General features: G+C 40.5%; 2 protein-coding genes across 4 annotated transcripts; one reads left to right on the top strand and one right to left on the bottom strand.

Moving 5' to 3' along the window:
- Nucleotides 1-3,595: 3,595 nt before the first annotated feature.
- YAE1 (YAE1 maturation factor of ABCE1) lies at nucleotides 3,596-7,266 on the top strand. Of its 3 annotated transcripts, XM_086614600.1 has the most exons (5): nucleotides 3,725-3,765; nucleotides 4,593-4,639; nucleotides 4,771-4,912; nucleotides 5,974-6,095; nucleotides 6,488-7,266. In XM_086614600.1, the coding sequence occupies exons 3-5, from the start codon at nucleotides 4,796-4,798 to the stop codon at nucleotides 6,915-6,917; spliced, it is 669 nt and encodes a 222-aa protein (XP_086470726.1). In that variant the 5' UTR covers nucleotides 3,725-3,765; nucleotides 4,593-4,639; nucleotides 4,771-4,795; the 3' UTR covers nucleotides 6,918-7,266. The 3 variants fall into 3 exon arrangements, with proteins under 3 accessions (XP_086470724.1, XP_086470726.1, XP_086470725.1); XM_086614598.1 differs by lacking the exon at nucleotides 4,593-4,639 and having other exon boundaries at nucleotides 3,596-3,791; nucleotides 4,773-4,912; XM_086614599.1 differs by having other exon boundaries at nucleotides 4,593-4,912.
- Nucleotides 7,267-7,601: 335 nt separating this feature from the next.
- Nucleotides 7,602-25,401, bottom strand: LOC147528465 (mediator of RNA polymerase II transcription subunit 1-like). Its single transcript, XM_086615176.1, has 17 exons — nucleotides 25,353-25,401; nucleotides 24,167-24,261; nucleotides 23,100-23,209; nucleotides 22,702-22,752; nucleotides 22,121-22,253; nucleotides 21,001-21,029; nucleotides 18,636-18,707; nucleotides 18,467-18,541; nucleotides 17,220-17,290; nucleotides 16,343-16,408; nucleotides 15,750-15,858; nucleotides 14,931-15,055; nucleotides 14,456-14,568; nucleotides 12,466-12,661; nucleotides 12,033-12,128; nucleotides 11,495-11,603; nucleotides 7,602-9,107 (listed from the first exon to the last, which is right to left on the bottom strand). The coding sequence occupies exons 1-17, from the start codon at nucleotides 25,399-25,401 to the stop codon at nucleotides 8,747-8,749; spliced, it is 1,860 nt and encodes a 619-aa protein (XP_086471302.1). The 3' UTR covers nucleotides 7,602-8,746.
- Nucleotides 25,402-25,947: the final 546 nt, after the last annotated feature.

The following is a 25,947-nucleotide window of genomic DNA, read 5'->3' as shown; positions in this document are numbered from 1 at the left end:
TTCGTCACAAGAGGGTGACAGGGCTTTACTGCTACATTGCCTTAATATGCTGAGAGAGATGTTCTAGGAAGCACAGAAATGTACGCTTATTACCTTGCACTGGTAATAATCATTGATCCTAGAGGTTTATTTTAACTCTCTTGTTTGATTTAGGGTCGTTATAATGTTCTGTGCTGTGAGCTGCAATATTTAAAACCTCATTAAGCCTACAACTTTGCAGTTAACTTGTTATCTCACTGTTTCCTTCTCTGTGGTAGGCCTGGAAGCAAAGGATTTTAAGCAGTGGAGGTCACTGTATTATTATTGCAACATTCAGCCAGCAGGAGACAACCCCACCACCCCTTGCGTGAAAGAAAAATGCACAGAGCGCCAAGATCAGGACAGAGACGTAGGCCGCATGTGAGCATGAGTATGTCTTTCCTTTGCTGTTGTAGGCAGTCCTACAAATGCCCTGTTATTCACCATGTTCAAGGAAAACAGCCTACAGTCTGACCAGGCAGTAGATCCAGATACCTGGAAAAGACTACAGACCTGACCATAGCCAGAATATGCGTTTGGGGAGGGACTTTGGTTTAAGGCTCTCTAGAAACTTTGTGCAGTGTTTCCAGACAATGCATATACCACCTTTATTAAATATTGATGGTTTTCATTCTCCTCACATTTCAATAGATTACTCTTTTCCATTAGGTTTTAGTCTTGCCTGTTACAGAGAACAAGTGAACAGTGATTTAAGCGTTCTTGAAATTCATCCTGTGATTTCTTGAAAGGATTATATTTCTCCCAAAATTAGAGCCCATGAAACATGGTTCTGTGGGTCCATGACAATAAACATTGCGAGAACTGAGAATAACTTAAGAGCGTAAATAGTCCTCTGCCCTGGGCCCTTCACAAGCCTTAGCTCAACTCTGCCAGAGACAGCAGTGCACAGCAATAGAAATTGCCCTGGTGAGAATCATGGAATCACAAAACGGTTTAGGTTGAAAGGGACCTTAAAGATCATCTAGTTCCAACCCCCCTGCCATGGGCAGGGACACCTTCCACTAGATCAGGTTGCTCAAAGCTTCATCCAGCCTGGCCTCGAACACTTCCAGGGTTGGGGCATCCACAACTTCTGACATCCTGCCCCACAGAGCGGCCCAAACAGAGCACAAGTCCTGGCTACGGTAATCAACCACCCTTCAAAATACTTGAAGTCTTGAGGCGTCTTTATGTATTATGACAAAATTCGCTGCTTCTGTCAGTTTGGGTTTGAAGTACTGATGACTGAAAGACAAGAGTGTGTAATAATGCTCTGAATGGGAGCAGTGTTTTACCTGAAATATTATGTACAGCAGTAAAAGTGTAAAGGAGCAGCCCATGCCACTATGTTCATATATTTTACTTTTGGGATCACTCATGGCTGGTTCCTTAATGGCAAACCTTACCACTAAGATGAACCTGACAGAAATCTTTTGTAATGATCTCCTGCAACCCCTTGGTAGTTCTAAGCTTCACATGACTGCGTACCAGGTCCTCTGGAACCTCTCCCCAGTACTCCAGGTGTGCAAGGAGTAACTGCGGAGCCAAGCCTGTTCATGGTTCAGAGGTACTTTTGTTATAACAGATACCATAAGCCTAACATTAGCCAGTTTTTAATCTTAAATATGGCAATGACAAACTTTACAATGGTTCACAAACCAACTACTACTTTGTTTTTCACATTTTCAGGTACCTTTTCTTTATTCTGTAAAATGCCAGAACTGTTTTGTAGCCTCTGAAATATTGTTCTGTGTTTTGATCCTTTGGCATGTGTCATTAAAAAGTGTCACCATAATACACAGACACTGCTTTATTTAGAACACACGTAGGTGTGGAAAACATTCACACCCTGAGGCAGTATACCTCGCCCTCAAGCCCTGCCAGCAGCACTGTCAAGGCCATCAGCATACAATCAACTTGTCTTCAAGTTGCAACTGCACTTCATAACCCAACAGTGCTGCTCTACGTGTACAATACGATTTGCCAAATTATCCACCCACAACTACTAAGAGAAAGGAGTGGGAAGATGAGATTTCTTCATTGTTTCTCATGGTTATAAGGACTTATCTTTAACAAACATCTATGTGGAATGATCAACTTTGGTAAATGTAAGACATTCAAACTGAGATAGCATGGATTTTGGAAACTCACAGTGACCCTGAGCCATGACCTGTGTCTTTTCCAGAAAAGCAAGAGGCTGAGGGGACAGAGTGCAAGATGATAAGCAAAGGGCATGACCAGTCATGAGTGGTCATGAATTTCTGTTGCTAGAAGGCTTTTCTGTGACTGTGCATTTGTGCGTGAGGGCAATATTCAGCATTGTTGCTTGTGTAAAAAAATGGCAGAGCTAGCTAAATAAGCCTCTGCCAGACATGAGGTGGAAGTGATAGAACTGGGCTAGGAAATCAGCAGTCATGGACATGTGTAGTAACTGCTGAGGAACAGATATGCACAGCTCTGGCCATCCAGAAGCACCAGTGTCATTTCATCCCCTGACACACCAGTTTCTAGACAGATTTGGGTTACTTGGCCACTCATACCTCAGCATGCAACCAGCAGCGAGTTCCCAAGAAGGACCATGAGCAGGAGGACAGGGTGTCTCTGCAAAACAGAAGGGATAAGGGGAATGGGAGTGCTGCGGCCGTGTGAGTCAGAGCACAAGATCGTTCATCGCTCAGTGCCTGCAGTGTGAGGTCAGGTTTTGCTGCCAGTGTTTCTAGCCCTGCTGTAAGGAGCCTCACCAGCCATCCATGGGACAGGAGGTGGGACGCCCAGCACTGCCGGGGAGTGAGTGTGTACCATGGCCAGCCCAGTAACTGGGGAACCAGCCTCTCCAACAGAGCAACGAGCAAACGTGCTGCCTCTCAGGGACTCACAGGAGCACTCAGCACATGAGGGTGTTTACTGTTGGCAATTTGGAGGAACATACAATTCGAATCAAGGTTGATGAATAGTATGTTTATGAAGATTAACTAACTTTAAACTTATGCTTGTAAGTCAAATGCAGCATGCACCAAGAAAAAAAAAATTACTCTGCTGCATTTATGTCAAAAGGATATCGCTGTTTTCTCTAGAAGCGAGCAATGAAACACTTGACTCCTGCTGGCATCCTTCCTATCCAAAGGATTTAGTATTGTAATGCCTAAATCTTGTAGAGGACAGCTTAAGGGCAAGCCTGACATGCAAGGACCTTGAGGGTTCAGAAGCCAACAAGGCAGATTTTTTTTTTTTTTTTAATGTCACAATTTATGACTGAAGAGGACACCACCTCCGTGCCCCGGGCAGCTTTCCCCCCTGAGGTTGGCCTGAGGGCCCTGCGGAGGGCCTGGGGCAGCCGCAGCCCTCGCTCTGCAGAGCCGGATCGGCGCTCGCAGCAGCTGGTCTTTCCCCCGGCGAGCAGCAGGGCCCGGCGGCCCCGCCACCCCGGCCGCCTTCTCGGTGGGGGATGCCCGGCTGCGCCCTCACTCAAGATGGCCGCCCGCCTGCGGTGTCTCAGACGGGCTTTGAAGCCACGGGGCTGCTGGTTAAGATGGCGGCTGTTTACCTGCGGCTTCCGCGGAGCTTGCCCTCGCCCAACATGGCTGCCGCTCCCCGATTGCTTCCGACGGCAGTGAAGTCACTTCGCCCTCAGCCAAGATGGCGGCCCCCGGTGAGCGGTGGAGAGCCGTGGCGCGGCGGCAGCGGTGACGGGCGACAGCGCAGGGCTGAGCGAGCAGCCGGGAGAGGCGAGGCTGCTCCTGCCTCCAGGTGGGGCAGAAGGAAGGCTCCCCGCAGCGCGGCGGCGTGTGGGGAGCCGGGTGCCTGCCGGGCGGAGCGGCCGGCCGTGCCATGGCGGGTCGGGGCCTGGCGGGAGCGGCGGCGGGCCCGGGGGCTCGGCCGGGGCGGGCAGCGGGTGGGCACGGCGGGGCGCTCCTCTGGCCGCCGCGGGCAGGGAGCCTGCAGGCTGCGGGACTCCAGCCGGTTGTGTCCCGGGAAAAGCGGCGTGGCTTTTCCCGTGTCCCGGGAAAAGCGCGCGGGGTGGCTCCTACGGCCCTCGGTGCCCTGAGAGCCGTTGGTGCCTCTGCCAGAAAAACCATCCGTGGGTCGTAAGAACGCCCGCCCATGTAATGAATTAGTTCTGAGCGGCCTCTGAACGTTTTCTGCAGTGGAAAAGATGAAATGATCCGATTGTGTCCTCTTCCTGCTGCACCAGAACTAGGAAATTCTTTATGCAAACTATAAAGGAATATTTCTATCCAAGATTTGTAAGATGGTTCAGTATTTGGCATAACTAGAAAACTGAAAATGGGAGACGAGAGTCCGTGCCGGTTATTGACTCTGCAGGCAGTTACCTGCCTGTGTGACTGAGGGCACCGCATGGAGACTGTATGGGGCTGTTCATCAGCTGCTGCCAGAATCGTGTCCTGAAGTCGTTTCTGCCTGCTGCTCCTGTTCTGGCAGCACCTGGAAATGCTGATTGGACCTGCACATGTGTGTCACTGCCATAAGAAGGGAGGAAACTACTGTGTTAAGTCCTCCTTGTAAATTACAGAAGTTGCTTTGCCAGTGACAATCTGATTGTCTTCTCTTGACAGATGCACCCTGATGGTGAACAGCATCAGTTTTACACGTGGAAATGAAGGTACAGATTGAATGATCAGCTCCGTACATGACTTCTCATCAGGACACGCATTTTTTGCCTATACTTCTAATCTGACACTTAGCCAGAGGGACTTTTGAGAGTTTCTCAGTATTTATTTTTACCACATAAAGAGAGGTCATAGTCATCACTGCTGTTATGTCCTGGGTACAAGTTGCAGTCAGCCGATCCAGTGAGGATATATTTGATGAAGATGCGGATGAGATGTATCTACTACAGAAAGAATGGAACAGCACCATGAAAAAAAGATTGAAGGTATTTCTATAATAACAATTTAATAGTCTTTTTGACCACTTCAGATTTACTGATACATACGTTGATGTACATATGGCTGATTTAAAGGGGAAAACCAAGAGTGGCTGCTTAAGAGTTATTGTGGCTTAGTTTCTTCTGAATGTCAGAAAAATGTGGCAGGGATTTACAGAAACTCTATCCTAGTAGTCCTCAGAGCAAAGTACTGTTTTACCAAAGACGTTGGCTCCCTCTGTAAGCCACATGCCTTTGTAAAAGGCAGTGCTAAATTCTGATGTGAGCTATTTGCTTCATACTCGGAGGTGTACCGCTAGTAAATGTAGGGCAACACAGCTAAACAGTGCTAATAAAGAAATATGGGATGTTTGGGGTTTTAAGTAGAGCTCTTCATCAGTCAGGTTTAAGATGTGTGACTCCATCTGGAACCACAACGGACATTGTGGTCTGGGTAGTTCTTTGGATTATTTATTCTCCTAGTGAAAAACATGTTTTCTGAATGCTGGTTTCCACAGCCTTTCCCGTCCTGGAATTCTACAGGGAACAAAACAAGTACATAAACCCAGGTTACTCTTCAACAGATACGTTATCATTCAGAGTGGGGCCAGTCGGGCTCCTCTGCTCACGGGTGAACAGCATTCGGCCAAAGAACATGAATGGAAGCTGTTGTGTAGGCTGTTGGTGAGGAAGGGTATTACAACAGAGCTGTTATATTATTCTCTGAGGAAAAATTTCCTGCATCTGAGTCCCTTGAAAAGATGGGTTTTCTTAAGGAGCTGTTTAGAGTTCTTACACAAATCCCTCTGGTATTTTATGAGTAGATACTGCAAAAATCACAAAATGTTATTTTCTTTTGGAAAAGAACTGGATCTTACAGATCAGGAAATCATAATGCACTGCAAAAAGCATGTTTTGGTTTAGCAGTGGGGGTGTAGCTGGGAGGGATGTTCAAACCTAAAAGCTGTAATTTAAGATACTGAGTACTTGTTTAAACTTTTTTGTTATGAAATTGTCATAGGTGAAATTTTGCACATTCTGAACAACCTGTTTCACCACTCCAATTATAGGAAGGCTATAGGGATGGAATTGAGGCTGGGAAGGAACTTGCACTCCAGGAAGGCTTCAATCAAGGTTATAGACACGGTGCTGAGCTGATGGTTGCCTGTGGCCAGTTTAAAGGAACCCTAAAGTGAGTTACAAACTTCTTAAGGTCATGTGCGTGTGGAGGGAGTGTGCAAGCAGGTTTTTATTTGTTTTAATTAAAAGAATAGAAAAAATGCATTGTGAATCTGTCCAAAGTGAGCAACCTGAGAACTCTTAGGTCTTGAATACAGGAAATTGCCTACCTGGGTGTAGAGTGATCATCCTTAAAAATCCTCCTTCAGTTGCCGTTCGAAAATTATCTGAATCTACATCTTTAAGCTTAATAGACAGTTCTACTGTTTGAATTTCCCAGAAAATGTGAATGAAACATACATACACTTACATGGCATAGATATGTTGTCATGTTGCTACCTCCCTTCAGCAGCTGGAAGCCTGTGTGGATACATGTAATCATTTTGTTGTTGTTGTTCTTTTCAGTGCCCTCTTATCCTGGTGTCATCTTAATGGACATGATTCTGCCTTAAGTAGGATAAATAATCTTCTCGATGTGATTGGAAAGCATGAAGAAGATGTACTTAAGTATCTGAATTCTGTCGAACAACAGCCACATCTGGGACACATTTTAGATTCTGTTGAGGATATGGACCTTAATCACACAGCTCCAGCTGGGACAGAGTACAATGAAGTTAAAGTTGGAAAACACGAAGACATTGGCAGCTTTGGTGAAAACATTTGTAGAAATAATGGTGAGGTTGGTTCCTCGCAGTCTGAGTGCTGCAAGGCAAAATTCTGCACAGATCCTGACAGGTCAACACTTGCTTGGGTTAAAAAGCAGACTATTTGGCTGGTAGAGCAACTGGGCTTATCCCTGGATATACTCCATCATGTCCAGCAACTGGAACATTAGTTTTTCTGTCTCGTGGTATTTAAAATTATGTCAACTGGATTTGATTCTCAGTTTGTGGACCATGAACAGGCTGATGCATCTTTTTGTTTTGGGGAAATTTGATTTTGATACTTCCCAGTAGAGGTAATTTCTGTAAATCTTCACCATGCTTTGGCTCCTGGCAAAAAAAAAACTTGCTTTCAATCTTAAACATAACTTTGGCAGAAAGGGGAAATGACTTTTAAAACTCGACAAAGATTTACTAAACATGTTTCTGTTCTGTGTCAGAAGCTATCGTTTCACCCTCACTTTCTCTTTTGGCAGCACTTTGGAAACGGAGCAGGTCCCTTAAACAGCCTCTCTAAATAGATTCCCTCTAATAAAAAATAAATGCCCAGTACTATGGACAAGCTATTCTTGCAGAATAAGTTGCTGTTGATGACATGCTAACTCTATACAAAATAGAACAGGATTTGCTGCCGATTTCTAGAGTGCTGGGACTTTCTCTAGTTGCTATATAAAACATAGGAATTTTTCACCTTTTGTCAAATTCTTCCTTTTACCTTTTGTAACCACTATGCAGTGCACTTTCACAGTTAAAAGCTATTTTTTTTCTTCCTCACACAGTTCTATTTATTTCATTTTTGCTGAAAACACACCATTCAAATTCAGAATTTGAATTCTTCAAATTCAGAATTACTGACAATTCCGTTGTTTTACTCAGACCACCTACTCTAACCCCATTAGACCACACTGGAAACGTTTCCAGTCTAATAAACTTTCCTCTGTTTTTTTTTGTATTATATTTTGCCAGTCCCTCTAGCCTGAACTCTCTCTCCCTTATTCCCATAGTGTTTCTCCCAAACTCTTCAAGGAAGCCAGGCTTATTCACCTTCTCTTTGAAACACAGTCAGCCACACTTGCATATTTCTGACAGCTTTGTGTTTCTGTGCAAACATTCTGCATTTGACTCCTTTTCCTGGTGCTTGCCTTAACTGTAGTTGCAAATTCCTCTGGTCAGGAAGTCTTTTCTTTGAGAATGCCCATCTCTGTTTTACACTAATTAAACTGATTTACAGTAAGTTAGGCGTTCACTTGGTTTAAGTTGCTTGTAGCTTTCCTTCATGTCTGAGACAAAGCGCATCTAGACGGAGACAAACTGAAATTTTTAGCAGCCAACTTAACTATATTTAAAAAAAAAAAAATTAAATCACAAAACAGTTTTATACTTTGAGGCCAGAAAACAGCTATGGTAAAAATGACTTGATTTTCAGAGGCTGAGTTTACAACTTTTGTACTAAAGGCTCTATTATCCTGCCACTGAGTTAGTAGACTGTAAGTTTGGCTGCCATTCAGTACCACTTCTGCATTAGGGGAAAACAAACAGAACTGCAATTAAGAGACTCTAATTGAACTTGTTTCTGGTGGACAAATGGGGCTGTCTGCATTAATTATGTATGTAGAAAATTGTTCAAACAACTTTCTTTTTCTCTGTTTATTTAGCATAATGCTGACACGGATAAACGTTACTTTTCTACAAGTGCAGGTGTTCTGTTATAGCCTGTATCACGTATGTTAGACAGAAATTCCTTCCATACTGTAGCAGAATATGGTGCAGACAAAAACAGAGGTTATTAGAGCAGTGTTAGACTTTCCAAATCTGGAAGTTTAAAAATGCAAATTCAAGAGTGTTACTTCTATGTATTTAATAGTGTGCAAAGAGGAAACTCCATTCACAAATTACTAAGTAGACAATGAGCTTGCCAAGTTCTCTCCAACTACTTCTGCAAAAGCAATCTGCACCAGGGAAAATATTTCTCTCTTGTTTGGTTATCAAACAATAGCGTGTTTTACTTATCTGTCATAACAGTTTCTGTACTAGCGGTGGAATTACTTTCCTCTGTGCTGCACAAAGTTTCTGTGTTTACTGTGGGGTTACTTTTTTCCGTATCATGACCCAGAGCTTCCAGTTTTTTTGTGGAGAGGTTTTCCCTTGGGCTGTCTGTAACACTTGGCTTATTGGTCACTGCCAAATCTTGCTGGCCAGCCACAGAAAGACTTTCTTTGAGACTATTAGCATCTGCAATTTGCTCACGTGGTGGTTCAGGTTTTTGTTTCGTGTCTACTTCTGTATCTTGTGTTTCACTGTCAGCTTTCACCTTGGCAGCGTTCCTGAAAATAGCTCTCATGACGACTGGAACTGACATGCAACTGAAGGAGGAAATGAAACATTAGTCATTGCTACAGACTTCATCCATTTTTAACATACTACATTTTTTTAAACTGTGGCCAACACCTGCACTACCTCCTTGCATCTTTTTGCCTTCTACAACCTAATAGGAGTTATGTTGTAACTACACTATAACTACCTGGGCTATACCGGAAACATGTTGACGCGATGAAATCAAGTGCTGGATCTTTGGGCTTAGGGGTGCAAAGAGCTTTGATAGAATAGTGGGAAGTTTGGTGGGAAAATTAAAAAAAAAAGTCGTAACGGTGCTTTTAATGAAAACCTAAACTAATAATATTGAAATATATTCATTCTTGCTGAGTTTTATAATTGTAACTTTCATGTTTTGGATAAGACAGGTACAGAGAAAATCTTTTCTAAAACACTATTTACACTTCTGTTAGAGTGGAAAAACACTCCTCTAGAGTTACTGGTTCTGGGAATAGTATCTGGTATCCTGTGACTTAAGACAGGGCAGGCTAATTAAACAGGTTCAAAATCCAGCCTGCTTTGGTCTTGCTGTCATCAAACAGATAATAGTTGTGTACTAGCTTATGCCAAATGAATTAGTGCTCAGTCCTTTCTCTAGCATGTATGTTCATATATCACAGCAACTTGCCCCTCTTGGAATTTGTTTCAGAAAACAAGCCAGAGGCAGTGCTGTAGACATGCCATATACACCTCGCTTTCTGAAAAGAAGCACTGATCAGAATTAGGCAGATGTGGAAACAATCTTTTCCATGCTGTTCTAAGTCATACCAGTCGTGAGACTGTCATAGAATCATGGAATGGTTAGGGTTGGAAGGGACCTCAAAGATCATCTAGTTCCAACCCCCCTGCCATGGGCAGGGAAACCCTCCACTACACCAGGTTGCCCAAAGCCTCATCCAACCTGGCCTTGAAGTAATCATCAGCTACTGTCCTCAGAAAACCATGTTTAAAAAAGAAAAAAGCATCTTTATAAAAGGTAAAACTCTTTTAATTCAAAAGTATTTCCCTGCCCCATGTGCTTTCTACTAGAAAGAAACGTTTCAAAAAAAACATTTCCAAAAAAGACTACATTGTTTTGTTTTCAGCAGACATAAATAGGAAAGTTAGTTGATTAAAAATAAAAATACTTCTAGAAGTGCATGATTAATTTTCATATGTTCAGTGAAAAAGTGAGTAATTTTAGAGAAAATGAATATTTTGTCACATAACAGCCTTAAAATATCTAAGAAAGGAATTGAAAAATAACATTCTTGCTTTGCAGTGATCAACTCCTACTTTTTTATCCCCTTAAACCTTTTAAGAACAAGATCACTGTTGCTTGAATTTGTGATTTGTAGGAGCGTCTCTTTGAATTTTCTATATCAAAAAGTCATCTTTAAAAATGCAGATGTTAGTAAGGTTAGTATTTTGGACCAACATACTTTTAAAATCTCCTATGGAGGCAGAATGTCTACAGCATAATAAATGCAGTAGAGCATAGCATCACAAGCTATTAATATACAGGCAAAACTTTCAGAGAAAGGCACTCCTCATTGACTAGCTGTACTAACAAAAGAGAATCAAATTATAGGACCCATGAAACCTGCTTGGGGTAATAGGTAGATCACCATCTGTGCTTTGGTAGAAAATGTGCTTTATAGTATAGAAATCTATGGTTGCATACAATGTAAGGGTGTTACAACTTCTTCTGAAATATCCAGCTTTGACTATTGTTAAACACAGGAAAAAAAACTGTATGAAATTGATTAGTGTAAGTCCTTCTGATCCTTCCAAAAAAAATCCTGCATTGTGCTATGTAGCTAGTGAGACTATTACAATATGTATAGCCCAATCCATTCATTCAGTGAGACATGCTTAAGCTTACTGCAAAGTTATATTAATTAACAAATGTTGTGAGGGTTAAGCAGCAGGAACTTTCTTCTAATGAATAGGACTTTTGTTCTCAGATTGTTTTGTTGTGTTCTTGATAAAACATATCCTTTTAAAAATTGCTGGTAGTTCAGCCTCTGTGATGTATTTAGTTTTTTACATTTATGCTTAAAAGCTGTAACATGCCATTTATGCTTTTGATCTGAAACATTTTGTGGTCAAAAATAATTTTTCTTTGTCAGAAAGTATAATTTAATGTTATAAGCTTATCTGTTGTATTTATTAACTTCTGTGTATGTTACAAACACTTTCCATCACTATTAATGTTTAAAGTTTTTTGAAAGAGATACTTAAGACACTGAAGTAAGTTATTCTCACTATTAAAACTTTTTACTAGAATGAACTTCTCATTGCTGAGTTTACGGCATTGTGAACGCACGCGATATTTCCATTAAATCAACATCTGGGGTTCATTCCAACTGTTATGAAATAAAATAAAACTACTTACCGCTTCATAGCTCTTGTTATAAATTCATCACTAGAATTTAGAGTTGGATCCTGAGGATTTAAATGAAGGCGACACTGGATTTCTCTGGAGGTTTTAACATCAATTATCACTAAGAAAGAACAGAATGTAAGTATTTCAGAATAAATATTGAAAAACATCCTTTTGTTCCGATGCTTCAAGAGAGATAAGACTGAAGTCAGTGGGAAGGGGCTGCAGCAATGCTCTTGCATAAGACTTGCTTTTTCCTAATACACTTAAATCAGAAATAGTAGAAGTTACAATTTATTGATTAGCTGCAGACCAAGACAGAATAGGACCTGAATATTTGCATTTACTTTCTGGTTTATGCTGGGTACAGAACACTTTTTAGTAAGCAATTTATACACAAGTGCTACTTTGTGTTTTTCATGGATTGCACACGGTTGAGAGTAGCCCTTAGAATGTATTTGTCACCAAGAAGTGTAGCGCAAGAGCCTAGATAGAACCAAGTGCCTTGTCGGCCCAGTAAAGAGGACAGTATCAATTATTCCACACATACCACAGGCTAAATTCTCTTTCACAGGATGAACGAAAAAGACAGAAAAGCTGGTGTCCTTGTGTGGTAACACTTCAAAGTAAAGCAGTTCTGAATCATCTAGAAATAAAATTACTATTTAGTGATATCCACCCATTGAACCTGGACTCTTTTTGGCTGAATCACATGCCAGAATTGAAAAAATACTGATACAGTAGAATCTAATTATTTATTACTTTGGCAACTTAGTTTATGCTTATAGAAGTTTCAGGTCTAGGAGATGTTAAAAAAAAAATATTCAGCAGAGTGTAATACTAGAATTAAGGCTTTGTTTTATCGTTTAAAACACTCCACAAGTAATGACAGCTTTGGCAAGGGAGCAGTAAATCTCTTAACACCAGCTTAGAAACTAGTTTCTCCCTAATACTCTGCTGTTACTTCCAACCACACAATTTACCTTCGTCTATGTGCTTCTCGGAGACACAGCTGCTAATAAGACTGTTATATGCCACTTGATGTCGAAGAATCTCTATTACGCCAGGCACACACTTTGGATGGCTAAATGGGATTTTACTGACCAAGGCTCCTGCTAAATCTGATTTTTCTGAGTCCTTGTTTATGAAGTAACAGTGCTTTGGGCAATCTGGAAGAGACTGAACAAAATAATGTGATATTTCAAGCACTGAAAACAAGAAGGTAAAGCTTGATGTTATCAGGCAACTGCACAATCTGACAGCAAAAATAATTTTGGAAGACACACTTCTAGCATGTCTGTCATATCTCTGCATTTCAGTAGCAATATAATCCTTAGAGGAAGCTAAATGAGATCCACTCTCCCTCCCAAATGCATCCAAATTAGGCAAATATACCCAGAGCCAAGTGGTCAGGAGTTCAAGTGCTACCAACTCTTCCAACTACTCTTACGAGCCCTCTAGGCTACAGAAATGTTAGCAACCAAGATCTTCTCTCAGAAGAGTATCATAGTAGTTGTCCTGGTTTCAGCTGGGACAGAGTTAGCTCTTCTTTTTAACAGCTAGAAGAGCTCTGCTTGACAGTTGTACAAATAGGATACCAGTTTTGCCTGAAATCTCTTCAGGACATCAAATGTTCCTTGCTCCATCACTACTGCTTTCTTTGCAGAAGTATGTTTGGCTGTAACATCTCCCAATTATTCATTGAAGAGGAGGAGATACTAAGGAAAATTTGCCACCTGTCCATGCTGACAGTGATTCTATAACAAAATTATGCAATATTGTGTTATCTACTTCAGGATGCCAAATGGGAACTGTCACCTTAAGAACAGGGCAGGGCAGTTAATTAGCAGGGTCTACATGAAGAAAAGCTGAAGAACAGAATAAATTAGTTTTTCCTCGTGTCTTCATGGAGCAAGAGGGTTTCCTCTACATTCCTTTCAAGGTTAGAATTCACTTTAGTAATTTATTTCTAGAAACAAAATCTTTAAACTCAGAAGGAAAACAATCTCCCAGCAAGTACTAATATTTTAGGGAATTGCTGAGGAGTTACAGAGCCTTTCATGTGTACCTAATGGAAATGAAAAAGTCATCCCATCTTATGGGTTTTATAGAGGAGAGCTTTGCTAAACCTTATTTTAGCACGGTGTAAACTTACTACCACCTTCCAGAACTATGTAGGCAATGGGCTTTGCTAACACCGCTAGCAGAAGAGAAAGAAGTGCCCTTTCCTTTTGTTGCCAAAAATTGCAAAATTAATGTTTCTTAGCAAAAAAAAAGTAGTTCTTTGAAGCTTGTCTTGTAGATGCCCTGTACATAAGCCTGGCAGGAAGCATCTTAGCCACCATTTTCTATTCTAAAAGTTTTCCTCTGCATCTAATGCAGCCTAAATTAAATATTTTTTCATTAAACAGTTGTTAAAAGGGACGCCATCTATGGTTAAACAACCATGGCTCTAGATAGTAATTGACATCACTGTTGCAACGCTTTACGCTTTCCTTCCTGCCAGTCCCTTTAAAAGGAATCGGGATTCTCATTGTTACCTAATCAACAAATCTTTTGTGTTAAAACAGCATGGTGTGCAGCGTGTCAGGCAGCATGATACAGACCTTCAAAAATCCAGGTAAGTACCATCTTGGGACTTGCTCCTCACACCAGCCAATAAATTTCTTTCTTTTTAAGGCATTAATGATAAAGTTCTGAGCAATTTTTAGAGGAGTAAATATTTGGGTTACACACAGACAAATTAGTATGACTTCAGCAGCCATGCACACAGTGTTTCATTAATGAGGATGAGAAGCTCACTTACTTGAAAGGGTCTAATATTGTTTCAGAAATAACTTGAACTATTTCCTAAAGAGCATTTAAATAGTGTTGAGATTCTGGGAAGTCTGCATTGCTTGCTTATGGGGAAGTATAATTCAGGATGTATCTTGCACAAGGGCAGAGTGTGTGTCAAACACACACTATACTCACCACAAAGAAACAGGCTTTGTCTGTAGACAAGTCTTCACTGCATTTTTCTTTAAGGGCAGACTGAACAATCAGCTCATGCAGAGGAGCTAGTTTCAAGCCACCAATCTGAATTCCTGAAACCAGGTGATTTTTTTAATTGGCATTTAGGTTATGACTGTACATGAACGCTATGACATTAAAACCAAAACCAATGTTTTGAAAAGACAAAAACATTAACCTCCTTTCTTATTCCCTTTTTTGCTAGGGAGAATTTGAGGTACTGTGTTTAACAGCTTTGCCTGTAATTGTCACATCTTTCTTAGAACTTTTGTGTCTTGCACTGGTTGCTAAAATGTACACTTGGGCTGATAGAACTGAACACGTTCTGCCCTAGAAACCGGTTATTCCTCTTACAACATTAACACAGGGAAATAAAAAGCAAATAAGCAATGCATAGTCACAGAAGTACTTAGTCTTAAAAACAATTATAACTTACCTGTGAGCCTCTGTATTTCTTCAATTCTGGATGAGGACATAGGAATGGGCTGGTGAAACTTCAACACAAAAGCAGCTGGCAAATCCACGCTGAGTTCATCAGTCAGTGGCAAAAAATCAGGATGGCTGGGAAAAAAAAAAAAAGGTCACAATAAAAGCTTGTTACAGAAATTGACATAACAAGGACTCTTAGTGCAAGGTCACTCTCAGGTCCCTAGAAGTTTGCTACTTTTTCTGTCTTGAGAAAAGTTTTGCTTTATAAATGCAACTATAGCCTTTAATGTTTTAAAACAAGGTTAATGTGAGTACTGGCAGTAAGGAAAAGTGAGCCACCAGAAACTGAGGAACAGTGCACAAGGATGTTTACTATAAATTGTTCTATAGTGATTTATTTTGGAGAATAATTTCAGACTTTCCCTCTAGCTTAGTGCTGAAGTAGAGAGAGACGAGGTGTCAGTGTCCATGGTGGGATGACAAACTATTTTGTATAGTCAAGGTGTAATATCCCTCAATATATGCTTTATTTATTGTGAAACTATGCAGGAGTTGCTTCTTGAATACTAGAAAGTTAACCGGTGGCTTATTCTGGCTTAAAATCTATGAATAAATCTGTAGTTCAATGCAATTGACGCAGATAAATATGAGCACAATAACTTTAAAGTCCATTTGGGAAAACTGTAAAAGCCACAGGTTACAGAGGGTGTAGCTGTGGAGCATAATTCCATCAGTAAACCAGAGCTTCCTGTTTTAGCAGAGGCTAAATGTAAATTATGCTGAGGTTAGTGCCAATGACTTGTAAATCCAGTGTCCAGAGCCTCACCCATCATCTCCAGCTTGAGAATCTCCAAGCAGTGGAGAAAGAGGAAGCTTGTGGAGCGTATCCGTGCCTGCAACAGTTACAACTACTTTTGTTCCACATACCTGTGAACCTGAGGAAGAGAGAATTGCATTATTTCCCCCATGCCCGTGTAGATTAATCCTATGCATACAGAACACGCAACGGTAAGGTCTTTTAAAGATTGGGTCCAGCTGACAGCCACAATGGCTTGGGCAGCAAGGAGAAGCCTGCACAGATCGCACCCAAATGGCCAAAGTTGCCCAATGGGGACAGCAGCAACAGCTGCTTTTGGGACCTGCCATGAAACAGATCAAGAAACCACAAAGTATTTTCATGCTGGCTAGGCAGTTTCTTCATTTGATATCACTCTCACTTCAATTTGGATCAACAGTCAAGAAATGGGAGAGTAGTTTCCTGATATACATTATAATTGTGCTAAAGTGCATCACATAAATCATTCTGCTAAACTAGAATTTTAAATCTTATTTCTGAGTTTCATTAATGAACTTTGCTTAATGAAACAAGTAGTGCTGAAAAAGTTATCACATTAGTTATTTCTGCTTTTCTAGCTTTACCAGGATTTAATTCTTCTTCCAAAACTTGGTACGGAGTAATGTAAAATTCAATGTTCATAAGGGCTCCTAAGGAATAATAATAATTTTTAAAAAATGGTTACTACACATCTCAGTAGAGGAAATATATTAGGCATCTTGACACAAAGAGGAAAAAAAAAAAAGCAGTGTAGTAGGCAGAAGGGCACTCCTCATAAAAGTACATCTCTAATTACAGTATATGTTCAAATCACAGCATTTCCTTAGTCAGCATTTCACAGCTAAACCCTCAGTGCTTAAAGTCATCAGACATCTTTGAAAAGATTAGATTAAGTTCCTCTCTCTTGTACAATAACCTGTTGCTCAGCTTTAAAACTACTAGCCAAACTGCTAGCTTTCAGTGCCCGGTCCGAGATAGGAGGGGAAGTTGCAAGACTTTCGTAGGGGACACCCACATCAAGGATACTGGTGGCGCGTACTAGAAGTACTTTTCTGAACTGTAACACACTAATGGTTAAAGCTCACCTCTGACAGCGTAGATGAGCCAAAAAACTTATCAACTGACTCTATTTGCCTTTTGGGCAACATAAGTATTATCTCAGCTGCTACCGCTGTCATCTCACAGCTACTCCCAAACTGTGGTTTCCCACATAACCTCAGAATATTGCTGGCTTTGCTTTCAGGCTGCTGCAAAGCCAAGGTTGCAGTAGCTGATAAACCACCAGGCCTCTTTGTATTTTCTCCTTCTGTATGTCTGTACGCTACCTGAGAATACAGACATAGTAAGTCCCTACAGCACGGTTTATTTATAACAGAGAATCTTTACTGTAAACAAAGATTAAACTCAGCAGGGTTTTTTTATCACAATTCTTTGAATCCATGAAGAAAGAGAAAAAATCACCTCCAGTTCTTGGCACCAGGTGTCCTACTTTTCCATGAAGTACTTCAGTAACTCTGTTTACATCCTGTGTTCTAGTTCAAAACACATCTTGATTAGTGTTTGCTGAGTTGCAGTACCAGCTAGGCTAATGTAAAGGATAATTTGCACCCTTAATCAAAGGCAGATGATGGTTTCTTGGAAGTAGATTGTGTCTCTGTTTGTTGTGACAGCTTCTAATAAACCATCATTCTACTCATGCATTACTCCTAGGACTTGGGCTTTCAGTTTCAACCCTGTATCTGAGCTGTCTCATGTTGCAAATTGATATGGTATTTACCAGAAACGAAGGGGGACAGAAATATTGGAGTGGCAGGTTGAGCAAAGAGTGAGGAAATAACCTGGATAAACTAATGCAAGGAGAACCCTCAAATGTGATCGTACGGCTGAATACATACAGCCATATAATTACACAGCCATGTATGAAAACTCTGCAATGCATTAACTTATAAATAGGACAAATAATCTATTTACCTCAGTAAATATTATTTATGAGTTATCAGTGATCAGCAAGGATATAGTATATTTGTTTCCAAAGTTAATATGCTTCCTAAGGAAACACTGTACAAAAATAAGCCATGAGTATGTTTCAAGTTACAGAAGGCCATGCTTGCCAAGAGAACTTAATAGGCAAGATATCAGAAAAGATGTTTCAAAAAATCCAGAAGAAAAGCACTGCTCTCAATTCTGATTTTCTGAAAAGAATGAAAATCATTGTACAATTTCCAGAGGGTTTAGGAAAATCTGTTCCCCATCAGTAATCCTACACTCTGAAAGGAGAAACAAGAGAAGGAAGGATAGTGGGGAAAGCTAGCATCCACTACTCCTGATCTAAAACCTGAGCACAAAATGAGATACCCAAACAGCAGGACCCCAAAACATATATTTTGCTTCTGCCATAGGGAGATCTAAAGATGACTGCTGACTTTCAGATGCACCAAGTGTGTGGTCACATGCACGCACAGTCAAGCTCTGCAACCACCCAGTTTCCCAGCAAGTCTCTTAGACAAAGCACAGGAGTTAAGTAGATCATGTTGTTTGGCATGCCTAGGGCTGCCAAACTGCAGAAAGGCTTCAAGCTTTCCAGTGGGAGAAAACTCATTAGCCTTCCACATCCTGCTCTATAATTAGACCAGTTAACTTGGTTTTTAGTGAAATGAAGGGGGTGGGGGGGTGGATGGAAAGGGAGAAAGAGGTAGATTTCAAGTTACCTGTCTAGAAGATACATTGAATAAAGATCTTTTTCAAGGGCCTGCAAAGCAAAGTATCCCTTAGCCTTCATTTCGCTGAGAGAGAGAGAAGACAAATTATTATTTTTGTAAGTAAACAAAAGCTAGGCTATGGATTTCAAAAGTTTTTCAAGTAAAAGCTAGTTGCAACCTGTTTCCTGGAATTTGATACAGATTTGACAGGTCTTCTAGAGTCTTTCCAAAGGCATCATAGTTCTTCATCCTACCAAAAAGAAACAATTGCTATCACACTACTTAATGAGGTGAATAATAAGTCTTTTATATCTAACTTGCTAGAAAAAGCAGCATTTCAGAGTGAAAATGCATTTCAGCATTTCAGCCCTCTCCTTACCAAATCTGGCAAGTAGCAGTACTGCTTTTAAATTTTCTTAGAACATACCAGGGAATGTGAATCCTTGGCTCTGTTGCAAAAAGCAATGTAATTATAGCTGACACTGGTTAAATACGCACTACTGAACGCAATAGATGTGCACGATACACAAATTTGACAGCTCATCAGCTGCAAAGCACTTTTCCTGTTGTTCCAATAAAGCTAGTCATGTAGTGACACTTCCCTAATACAAGGCACTTGTACATTGTTCTTCTAATCAAAATATCAAGGACTGTATTAATATTGCACTTCACAGCACCCTGTGAGAGAGACAGATCTTAAATACAATCAATAGATACATCAATCAAAAAAAAGAACAGGGGACAAGTGGCTTGCATAAGTTTGTGAAGGAATGGTTCAGATTGCTCAAAACCCAGGATTCCTGCAGATTCTGACTAGCTGTGATAGATGGCCTGGGCTCTGCTAGGGCTAATGCACCAGGTATTTACTCACCTGCTTCAGTAGAGCTGAAGTGGATTTTACAAGCCTTACTAAGCTCTCTAGTGCTACAGTCACACAGAGAGCTGTACTCAAGAAGATACACCTTCCCTTTCCGTGCAGATGTGGCTGCAATGTGGATCAGCAGAGAGAACAAATAAGCCTGCCTGGACTTCCACATTGGGACAAACCCTTTCCAAACAGAAACCTAAGCAAGTCACTCAGCTCTTCTATGACTCTTTCCAACTGGACTAGTGGGGAAGCAGGGAAAAGAGAAGGAAGCAGGCATGCAGGTACAGGCACAGACACAGCACCAGCCTATGCTTTAGCTGCCTGGTTCATCATGATTTTATAGTTACTTTGAGACTCATAGGAAACATTACACATATAACAAACGTCTTATGACCAAATAAAATACTAAGCCGAGAGGTGTAAAAGGGATACTTGCACTTCATGCCAAATCCTAACAAAAACAGGAAGGCACACAAGTAGTACCCACAGTGCCAATGGTAACTATATGCCATCACTCAGAGCCAAACTGCTGGCAGTTAACATCACTGGGAATCAAAAGCCTAGGAAAATGTAAGTTAAAAGCTTTAAGACATAGCTGTTTACACCCATAAAGTGAATATAACTTCATTTCTGAGGAAAGAGAGGGCTGGAAAAACTGGCAATGTATTACTGGTTCACATAGAAGAGAGATGAAATATGCAAGGTGAACGATTATCCTTTCTCTCTTCACCTTTCCTTTCAAATGTTCTGACAAGCTATTTAAATAAGAATCCAATTTCTTAAATATACCCATTATCAGTAAAACCTGGAACCTTGATTATAGAGGCTAGAAAACTTCTAAACGGACTTTTAAGGTGGTGTCTGACCTGGAACAGCGACTATTCAGACAGAACAAAATATGGTAATAAAAACAAATAAATATATATACACATTGCCTTACTGCTAGTGAGAAAATTAAAGTTAGCGTCTCCTCCTACACATTTGCAAAGAAAAACAGGCCACTCGATATCACCTTGCTTTCACTGCTGTCACAGAAGCCTGAAGGACATGCAGTTAAGACATCTGCATAAGGACAATACAAAGACTGTTTACTGCTTGAGGGAAGGAGAATCGGAAAAGTAGTATCTGGTTTGGATCTGTAAATCTGCCAGTTCTGAATTGTCATCATCAGTCCATTTCCAAAATTATGGATCCAAGTAGTTCTACAATTCTTGCAATCAACAGAAGTGCCAGTATTCAAAGGCTGTGTTTAACTGGCAGCTAGAGCCAATGTATTGGGGTTTACTCTTTCCCCTTGCTCCATTGAAGCAGATGCAATTTAGCTGGTTTCAGTGGAAAGGCTTGAGAAATAACTCATGTCTGGAGTATCTTTTCAAAATCATATTTGCTGCAGTTTTAGCCTTGAATCTACACATTGGAAGTGGGTAATAACAGTTACAACCACTGACCTCTAATATGAAGCCCTGGAACTAACTTCCCGTATAAAACAAAATCAAAAAATATGTCAGTTCTTTTTGTTTTCTGGATTCATATTATTGTTTTGCGATCCTTGCCTTTTTTTTTTTCTCCAGTTCTTACACTGAAACTATTCGAGACTTCTCCTCAACATTCAGAGAAACACAAGACCCAGGGATTCATTTCCATTCAACAAGAGACTCTGCACATGATTCTTTACCTTAGATGCTGCAACAAGTCATCACAAACCTACAGGAATAAGAGAGAGGAGTTTCATTTTTCTTACCATCCTTTGTGAAACATCTCTTTAAAGCATTTCATTGGTAACTTGGTAAAATTGGCAATTGGTCCCTATTACTTTTAATTAGCTGAATGGTTAGCTTTAAGAAAAAAAAAAAACACCAACAAAAACCAGACTAACATCACAATAGTTAAAACATAATATTAATATAATAATTAGAAGAACAAAGGCTCTGTGGAAGAGGATAAAATTAACATAAATAGTTTGTTGATACATTCTTTCCAGAAAACAATTTGCATCTTTGCCAATTTTTCTTTTATTGGCAGTTGCTGTGCTAAAATTCTCTAGATATGCATTTTGGTCTTAATATTATCCAGCACTCACTGATCAACAGCCCTGTGCTAGTTAAACAGAACAACTTGAAATTCCTGGGCTGACTGAAACTGAAAAAAAAGGGACTAAATTAACTCCAAATTAGTGTAACAATTTGGATACTTGCTGATAAAAATCAGTTTATGCTCCCCACCCCCCTGCAACAGCTTCTTGTGGTAACTTTGATCTGAAGGATTGTCTGTAACACGGTACAACTGCAGAATATGGTATGTGAACTGCAGAGTGATGTTTTGCTACTATTTTAATGAGAAATTTGCAAGAAAAACATCCCCATTAGTAGGAATGCACATACTCCTAACGAAGGCAGAAGGACACACAGAATCTCTGGTAACAGCTCCAAGACATCTATTGGGAATATATATTGCCCTACACCTTGGTAGGAAAATATTTTACAATCCTTTTATTTATGCATATTGTTAATATCGAAGTATGAGAATACAAATATTTATGCAGGGTACTACAAAATCCCTGGAAGGTAGACATGTCAGCTGAATTTTACCTTAATATTTAGCAGTATGGTACTTCATATCCATAACCAACTTGTAAGTTTAGGTGAGAGATTCAGATGCCTAAAGAGGTAACTAGTGTCATGCACAGGCTGGCAGGTGTGACAAGACCAAAAGCAAGCCAAAGACTTTCTAACTTGGCAGCTGGAGGCCAGGTGGGAGACTACAGGGAGGTGAGAGACAGAGAACATAAACTTTACCACAGGAGCTTCTCCAAGGTGAGCCAACTTTACATCCACCACCTTTCCACCCTTCTCCAGCTGAACTTCTGTATAAAACATGTCTGATGTTATGTAGCAGATAGTCCCACTGGGGCTAACATGAGCGTTAAGCCTGAGGAGAGGTGAAAGAGTCAAAAAAAAAAAAGCTGGTATATCTAAAAATTCTGTCACATGAAGAAAGGAAATGAGTATAATTTACTTAGTTGTGGGAAGAGACACCAGGGATGCTTCAAAAATAACTCTTCCTTGGCTGAGCTTCTGGAAAACTATCCAACCAGGCAGTATATTTTGCTCTGCTCTTTGCATTATCATGTTGGTTTGCTGAAAACTATTTACCTCAGTCTGTAGCTTTGGGACCTAGACATGCATGCCCTCTCTTCGCCCAAAAACCTCCTCCACAAAGGGCTAATCAAAATAGGCAGTTATGCCCCTGCCAAGTAATACACCCCTTTAGAACACTGAGCTAAAAAAAATTATTGTTGACAAGCCATCCAGATGGTATTTCCCACTGGACTCGGGGCCGTGCTTGCTCATTTGCATTTATTCATAAACAAACTCACCCTTTTTGTTTGGATACAGATTCCAATCTGTTCATCACAGAAAACAAGGACCTATCTGCAAAAAACGGAAATGTTATTTAATCAGGCTGCAATGATCAAGAAGCAGAACCAGTATTATCCTGCTTTAAAGGTTATGATTTAGGTAATGAGAAAATAGTCTCTCTTGCATGACTTCTTGTTATTAATGACAGCTATTACCCTATGATTAACGAGCACTGTGCTGGGTAGAGCTTATTCTCAGACTTTGAGAATAGCTATAGCCTGAAGGCTTAGCCCAAAGATGAGTCACAAGTCCCTTGTGCCACATCCACCTCTGTGTTTGTACATTTGACTCCTTTGTGCAGAACATCACCAATAGAGAAGGATGGGTAGTTTCCAAAAAATATTAAAAAATATACTTTAAGTTATCTGACAGCTTGTTACCATTTAACGCTCTCTGTATCTTCTCCATGCAAGAGCACAACGGGCTATCTGGAGCTTTACTGACAGGCGGCCGAAGTCGTTTATCCTAGCACATTTGTGAAAACAAGAGACAGAGAAAGACTCCTTAAATCACTAGTCAAAGAGAAATATCACTGCATGCGAGACATGGAACACCGATGCCTAGTCCAACACAACACTACTTATTTCTTTTAGCTATGTCAGCTAATTTCACCGTGATACTAGAGATCAACTAAGAAAATACTCAGGTTTTAATTTTAGAAGGAATCTGCCTGAGTGAAAAGGAGAGATCTGTAAGCAACACAAGTGTACTCGGTCAGACTCAGGGTGCAAGTTCTAGCCGAAGATATTCACTTAAGTAGCAAGTAAACTCTCCCCGCTTCTCTTGGAGCTCTTGTCTGAAAACTTCTCATACTTGACACTTCAATTTACAAAAAAAACCATTCACTGCTGAAAAGTTTTCACTGTGTTCAAACTCAGGACATTGTTTTCAGAGTAAGGCTTTAGTTAAGCATTAACAATAAAAAAAAAAAGAAACAAATGGGACTTTTTATACTAAATTCACAGCAGTTGTGCTAATCTGCTTTTCAAAAAGAGGATACTTAAATATAATTAGCTACTGGAAAGGTAGGAAGCATGGAACTATCATAGCAGGAGAGAGTCTAGGCAACAGGTTTCAGGCCAGTTTCTGAAAAACAGTCTTTTCTCCCGGTCCTATGGGCAAGAAATTGTCTTTACATACTATGACTGTGCTAATGATAATGAATGGAAAATAACCTGAAGTATTAGACAATCAGTGCGAACTCCTGAAGAGTTAATGCAAGAAATAACCTCTGAAGTGTTAAAATAATGCAGGAAACTTTTTTTATCCACTCTTGTAAGAAAAATCAGGAGTGAGGCTACAATAGGCACCACTTTTGGGTTTTTTTTTTTAGTTTTTTTTAAAGTCAAGTAGTTTTTGAACTATCTTGGCAACCTGCTTTTACACCCCATATCCTTCTCTCACCTAATCTGCGATTCTTACCATGCAAAAATGGACAAGTTTCAGAGTTTCAGTCCATGGCCTTTGTTGGTATTTTAAACGCAGCTTTTGCATCAACGCATTTGTAGAAACAGCACCTGAAAAAGAGTCAAAATATTCTAAATATAATGGCATGTATTTACATTGGCAACCAGAAAAGCTGGAAGGGGAAAAATATAAAACTGTCGTAAAGTCATAGGTGTTACGCTTCAAAAGAAGAGGCAGAAAAAATTGTCTTAGTTGAATTTTGCATACAAATATCTAACTTTTGTAAGACTTCTGATAGAAAAACGGGGACATTTTGTATAGGCAAGTATTGTCAATATTAAACACAAAGATTTACCCCGATCTTCAGCTTGTTAAACAACTAGGCTTTCTTTACCTATGCATAATCTGATATGAATATTCATAATAAATACCAAGGCCTTGTTATGGGTTTCAGGCAACCAGATTTGTACACCCACCTAGAGCTCATTAGAGCTAATTTTGATTAGAGATAAAAAATTAGAGAGAATTTTTTATGATGAAGGTGGTGAAACACTGGAACAGGTTGCCCAGAGAGGTGATGCCTGATCCCTGGAAACATTGAAGGTCAGGTTGGACGGGGCTCTGAGCAACCTGATCTAGTTGAAGATGTCCCTGCTCATTACACGGGGGTTCTACAAGATGACCTTTAAAGGTCCCATCCAATCCAAACTATTCTCTGATTTTGCAGAGGGATAATCTCAATATAGAGTTGTGACTTTTTTTTTTTCCCCTCATTGGGATGGCAAGGAAGGAGAATGGAACCAGGAGAAGGAGTATTTTCAGCCCAACATCAGTCTCCTTATAAGGATTCTTTCTGGCCTTACACAGAATCCAGAGACTCAAAGAATTTAATTTTCTGCTTAACACCAGAAGAAATATTGCAAAGTGTTTCTTTGACCTAGAGGGCACAACAGCAACAGAGAATTTGAGCAAGCAGCACTGTAGTGTGTGGAGGGAGATAGCCTGGGAGAGGGACCTCTATACCCTTCCCAAACACCAAGCAGGGATGGTGAGTGTGGGCTGGCAGCATCTCCCTTCTGCTGGGAGGACGAAAGAGCAGAAGCCACCTTAACCAGGTGGAGAAAGGGGAAGCAGTGGACCCCAATCAGCTCCTGCAAGCACCTCTGCTGGGGAACATGATCCTACTAATATTCCCACTCACCCACGCCTTGATGCCTACAGGAGGGCTGCAGCCCACCCTGTACCTCCATCTCCGTTCACACCACAAGAAACCAGGGATCCTACTTGTAGCACCTGCACAACAGCACCCACAGGTGCTGTGCAAGGCAGAAGGCTTGCTCTCTCACAAAACTGGTCCCCAGGGGTTAGCGTTTGAGCTTGAGAAGCTTTATAAGCATAGCAACATCACCTCTCAACTCTGTTAATTTTTAGAAGGGGTGTCATTATGCTTTTCCACATCTAAGTCCTAAAGGGAAGGCATATTGTCTGTCTTGATCTTTTCAGAAGATGTAGCACTCTCAGAAAAAGGCTGAATTTCATGGGGGGAGAAAGGCGGGAGAACATATGACAGCAACAATCACTCAGCAAAACAGGGAAGCACTCCGTAAGGGAGCTTTTAGTCTATCTAAAGGTGGAAGGGAGGGGAGAGACTATAGCTATTTGTAATGTTTGCATTGTATTTGTGCATCCTTTTGTGGCCACCTCCTGTAGCTAATCTCCATATACATAGGAATCAGTGCACAATGGTAGTGTGAGTTTCGAGGTTTAATCCTGGACCTTTGTATAGGCTTGAAACT

Source organism: Tauraco erythrolophus, chromosome 7 (assembly GCF_009769465.1).
Source record: "Tauraco erythrolophus isolate bTauEry1 chromosome 7, bTauEry1.pri, whole genome shotgun sequence".
NCBI lineage: Eukaryota > Metazoa > Chordata > Aves > Musophagiformes > Musophagidae > Tauraco > Tauraco erythrolophus.
This window is presented reverse-complemented; position numbering and strand designations above follow the sequence as displayed.

Excerpts from the sequence above, each read along its gene's own strand:
- YAE1 (XM_086614598.1), top strand. The coding sequence starts at position 3,596 with ATGGCTGCCGCTCCCCGATTGCTTCCGACGGCAGTGAAGTCACTTCGC. Across the intron at positions 3,792-4,772 it reads CAGAAGGAAGGCTCCCCGCA|AGGTCATAGTCATCACTGCT; the intron begins GCGCGGCGGCGT and ends CCACATAAAGAG. Across the intron at positions 4,913-5,973 it reads CCATGAAAAAAAGATTGAAG|GAAGGCTATAGGGATGGAAT; the intron begins GTATTTCTATAA and ends CTCCAATTATAG.
- LOC147528465 (XM_086615176.1), bottom strand. The coding sequence starts at position 25,401 with ATGGAGGTACAGGGTGGGCTGCAGCCCTCCTGTAGGCATCAAGGCGTG. Across the intron at positions 22,753-23,099 it reads AAGCTGTCAGATAACTTAAA|GTCCTTGTTTTCTGTGATGA; the intron begins GTATATTTTTTA and ends TTTTGCAGATAG. Across the intron at positions 18,542-18,635 it reads TATCAAATTCCAGGAAACAG|CGAAATGAAGGCTAAGGGAT; the intron begins GTTGCAACTAGC and ends TCTCTCTCTCAG.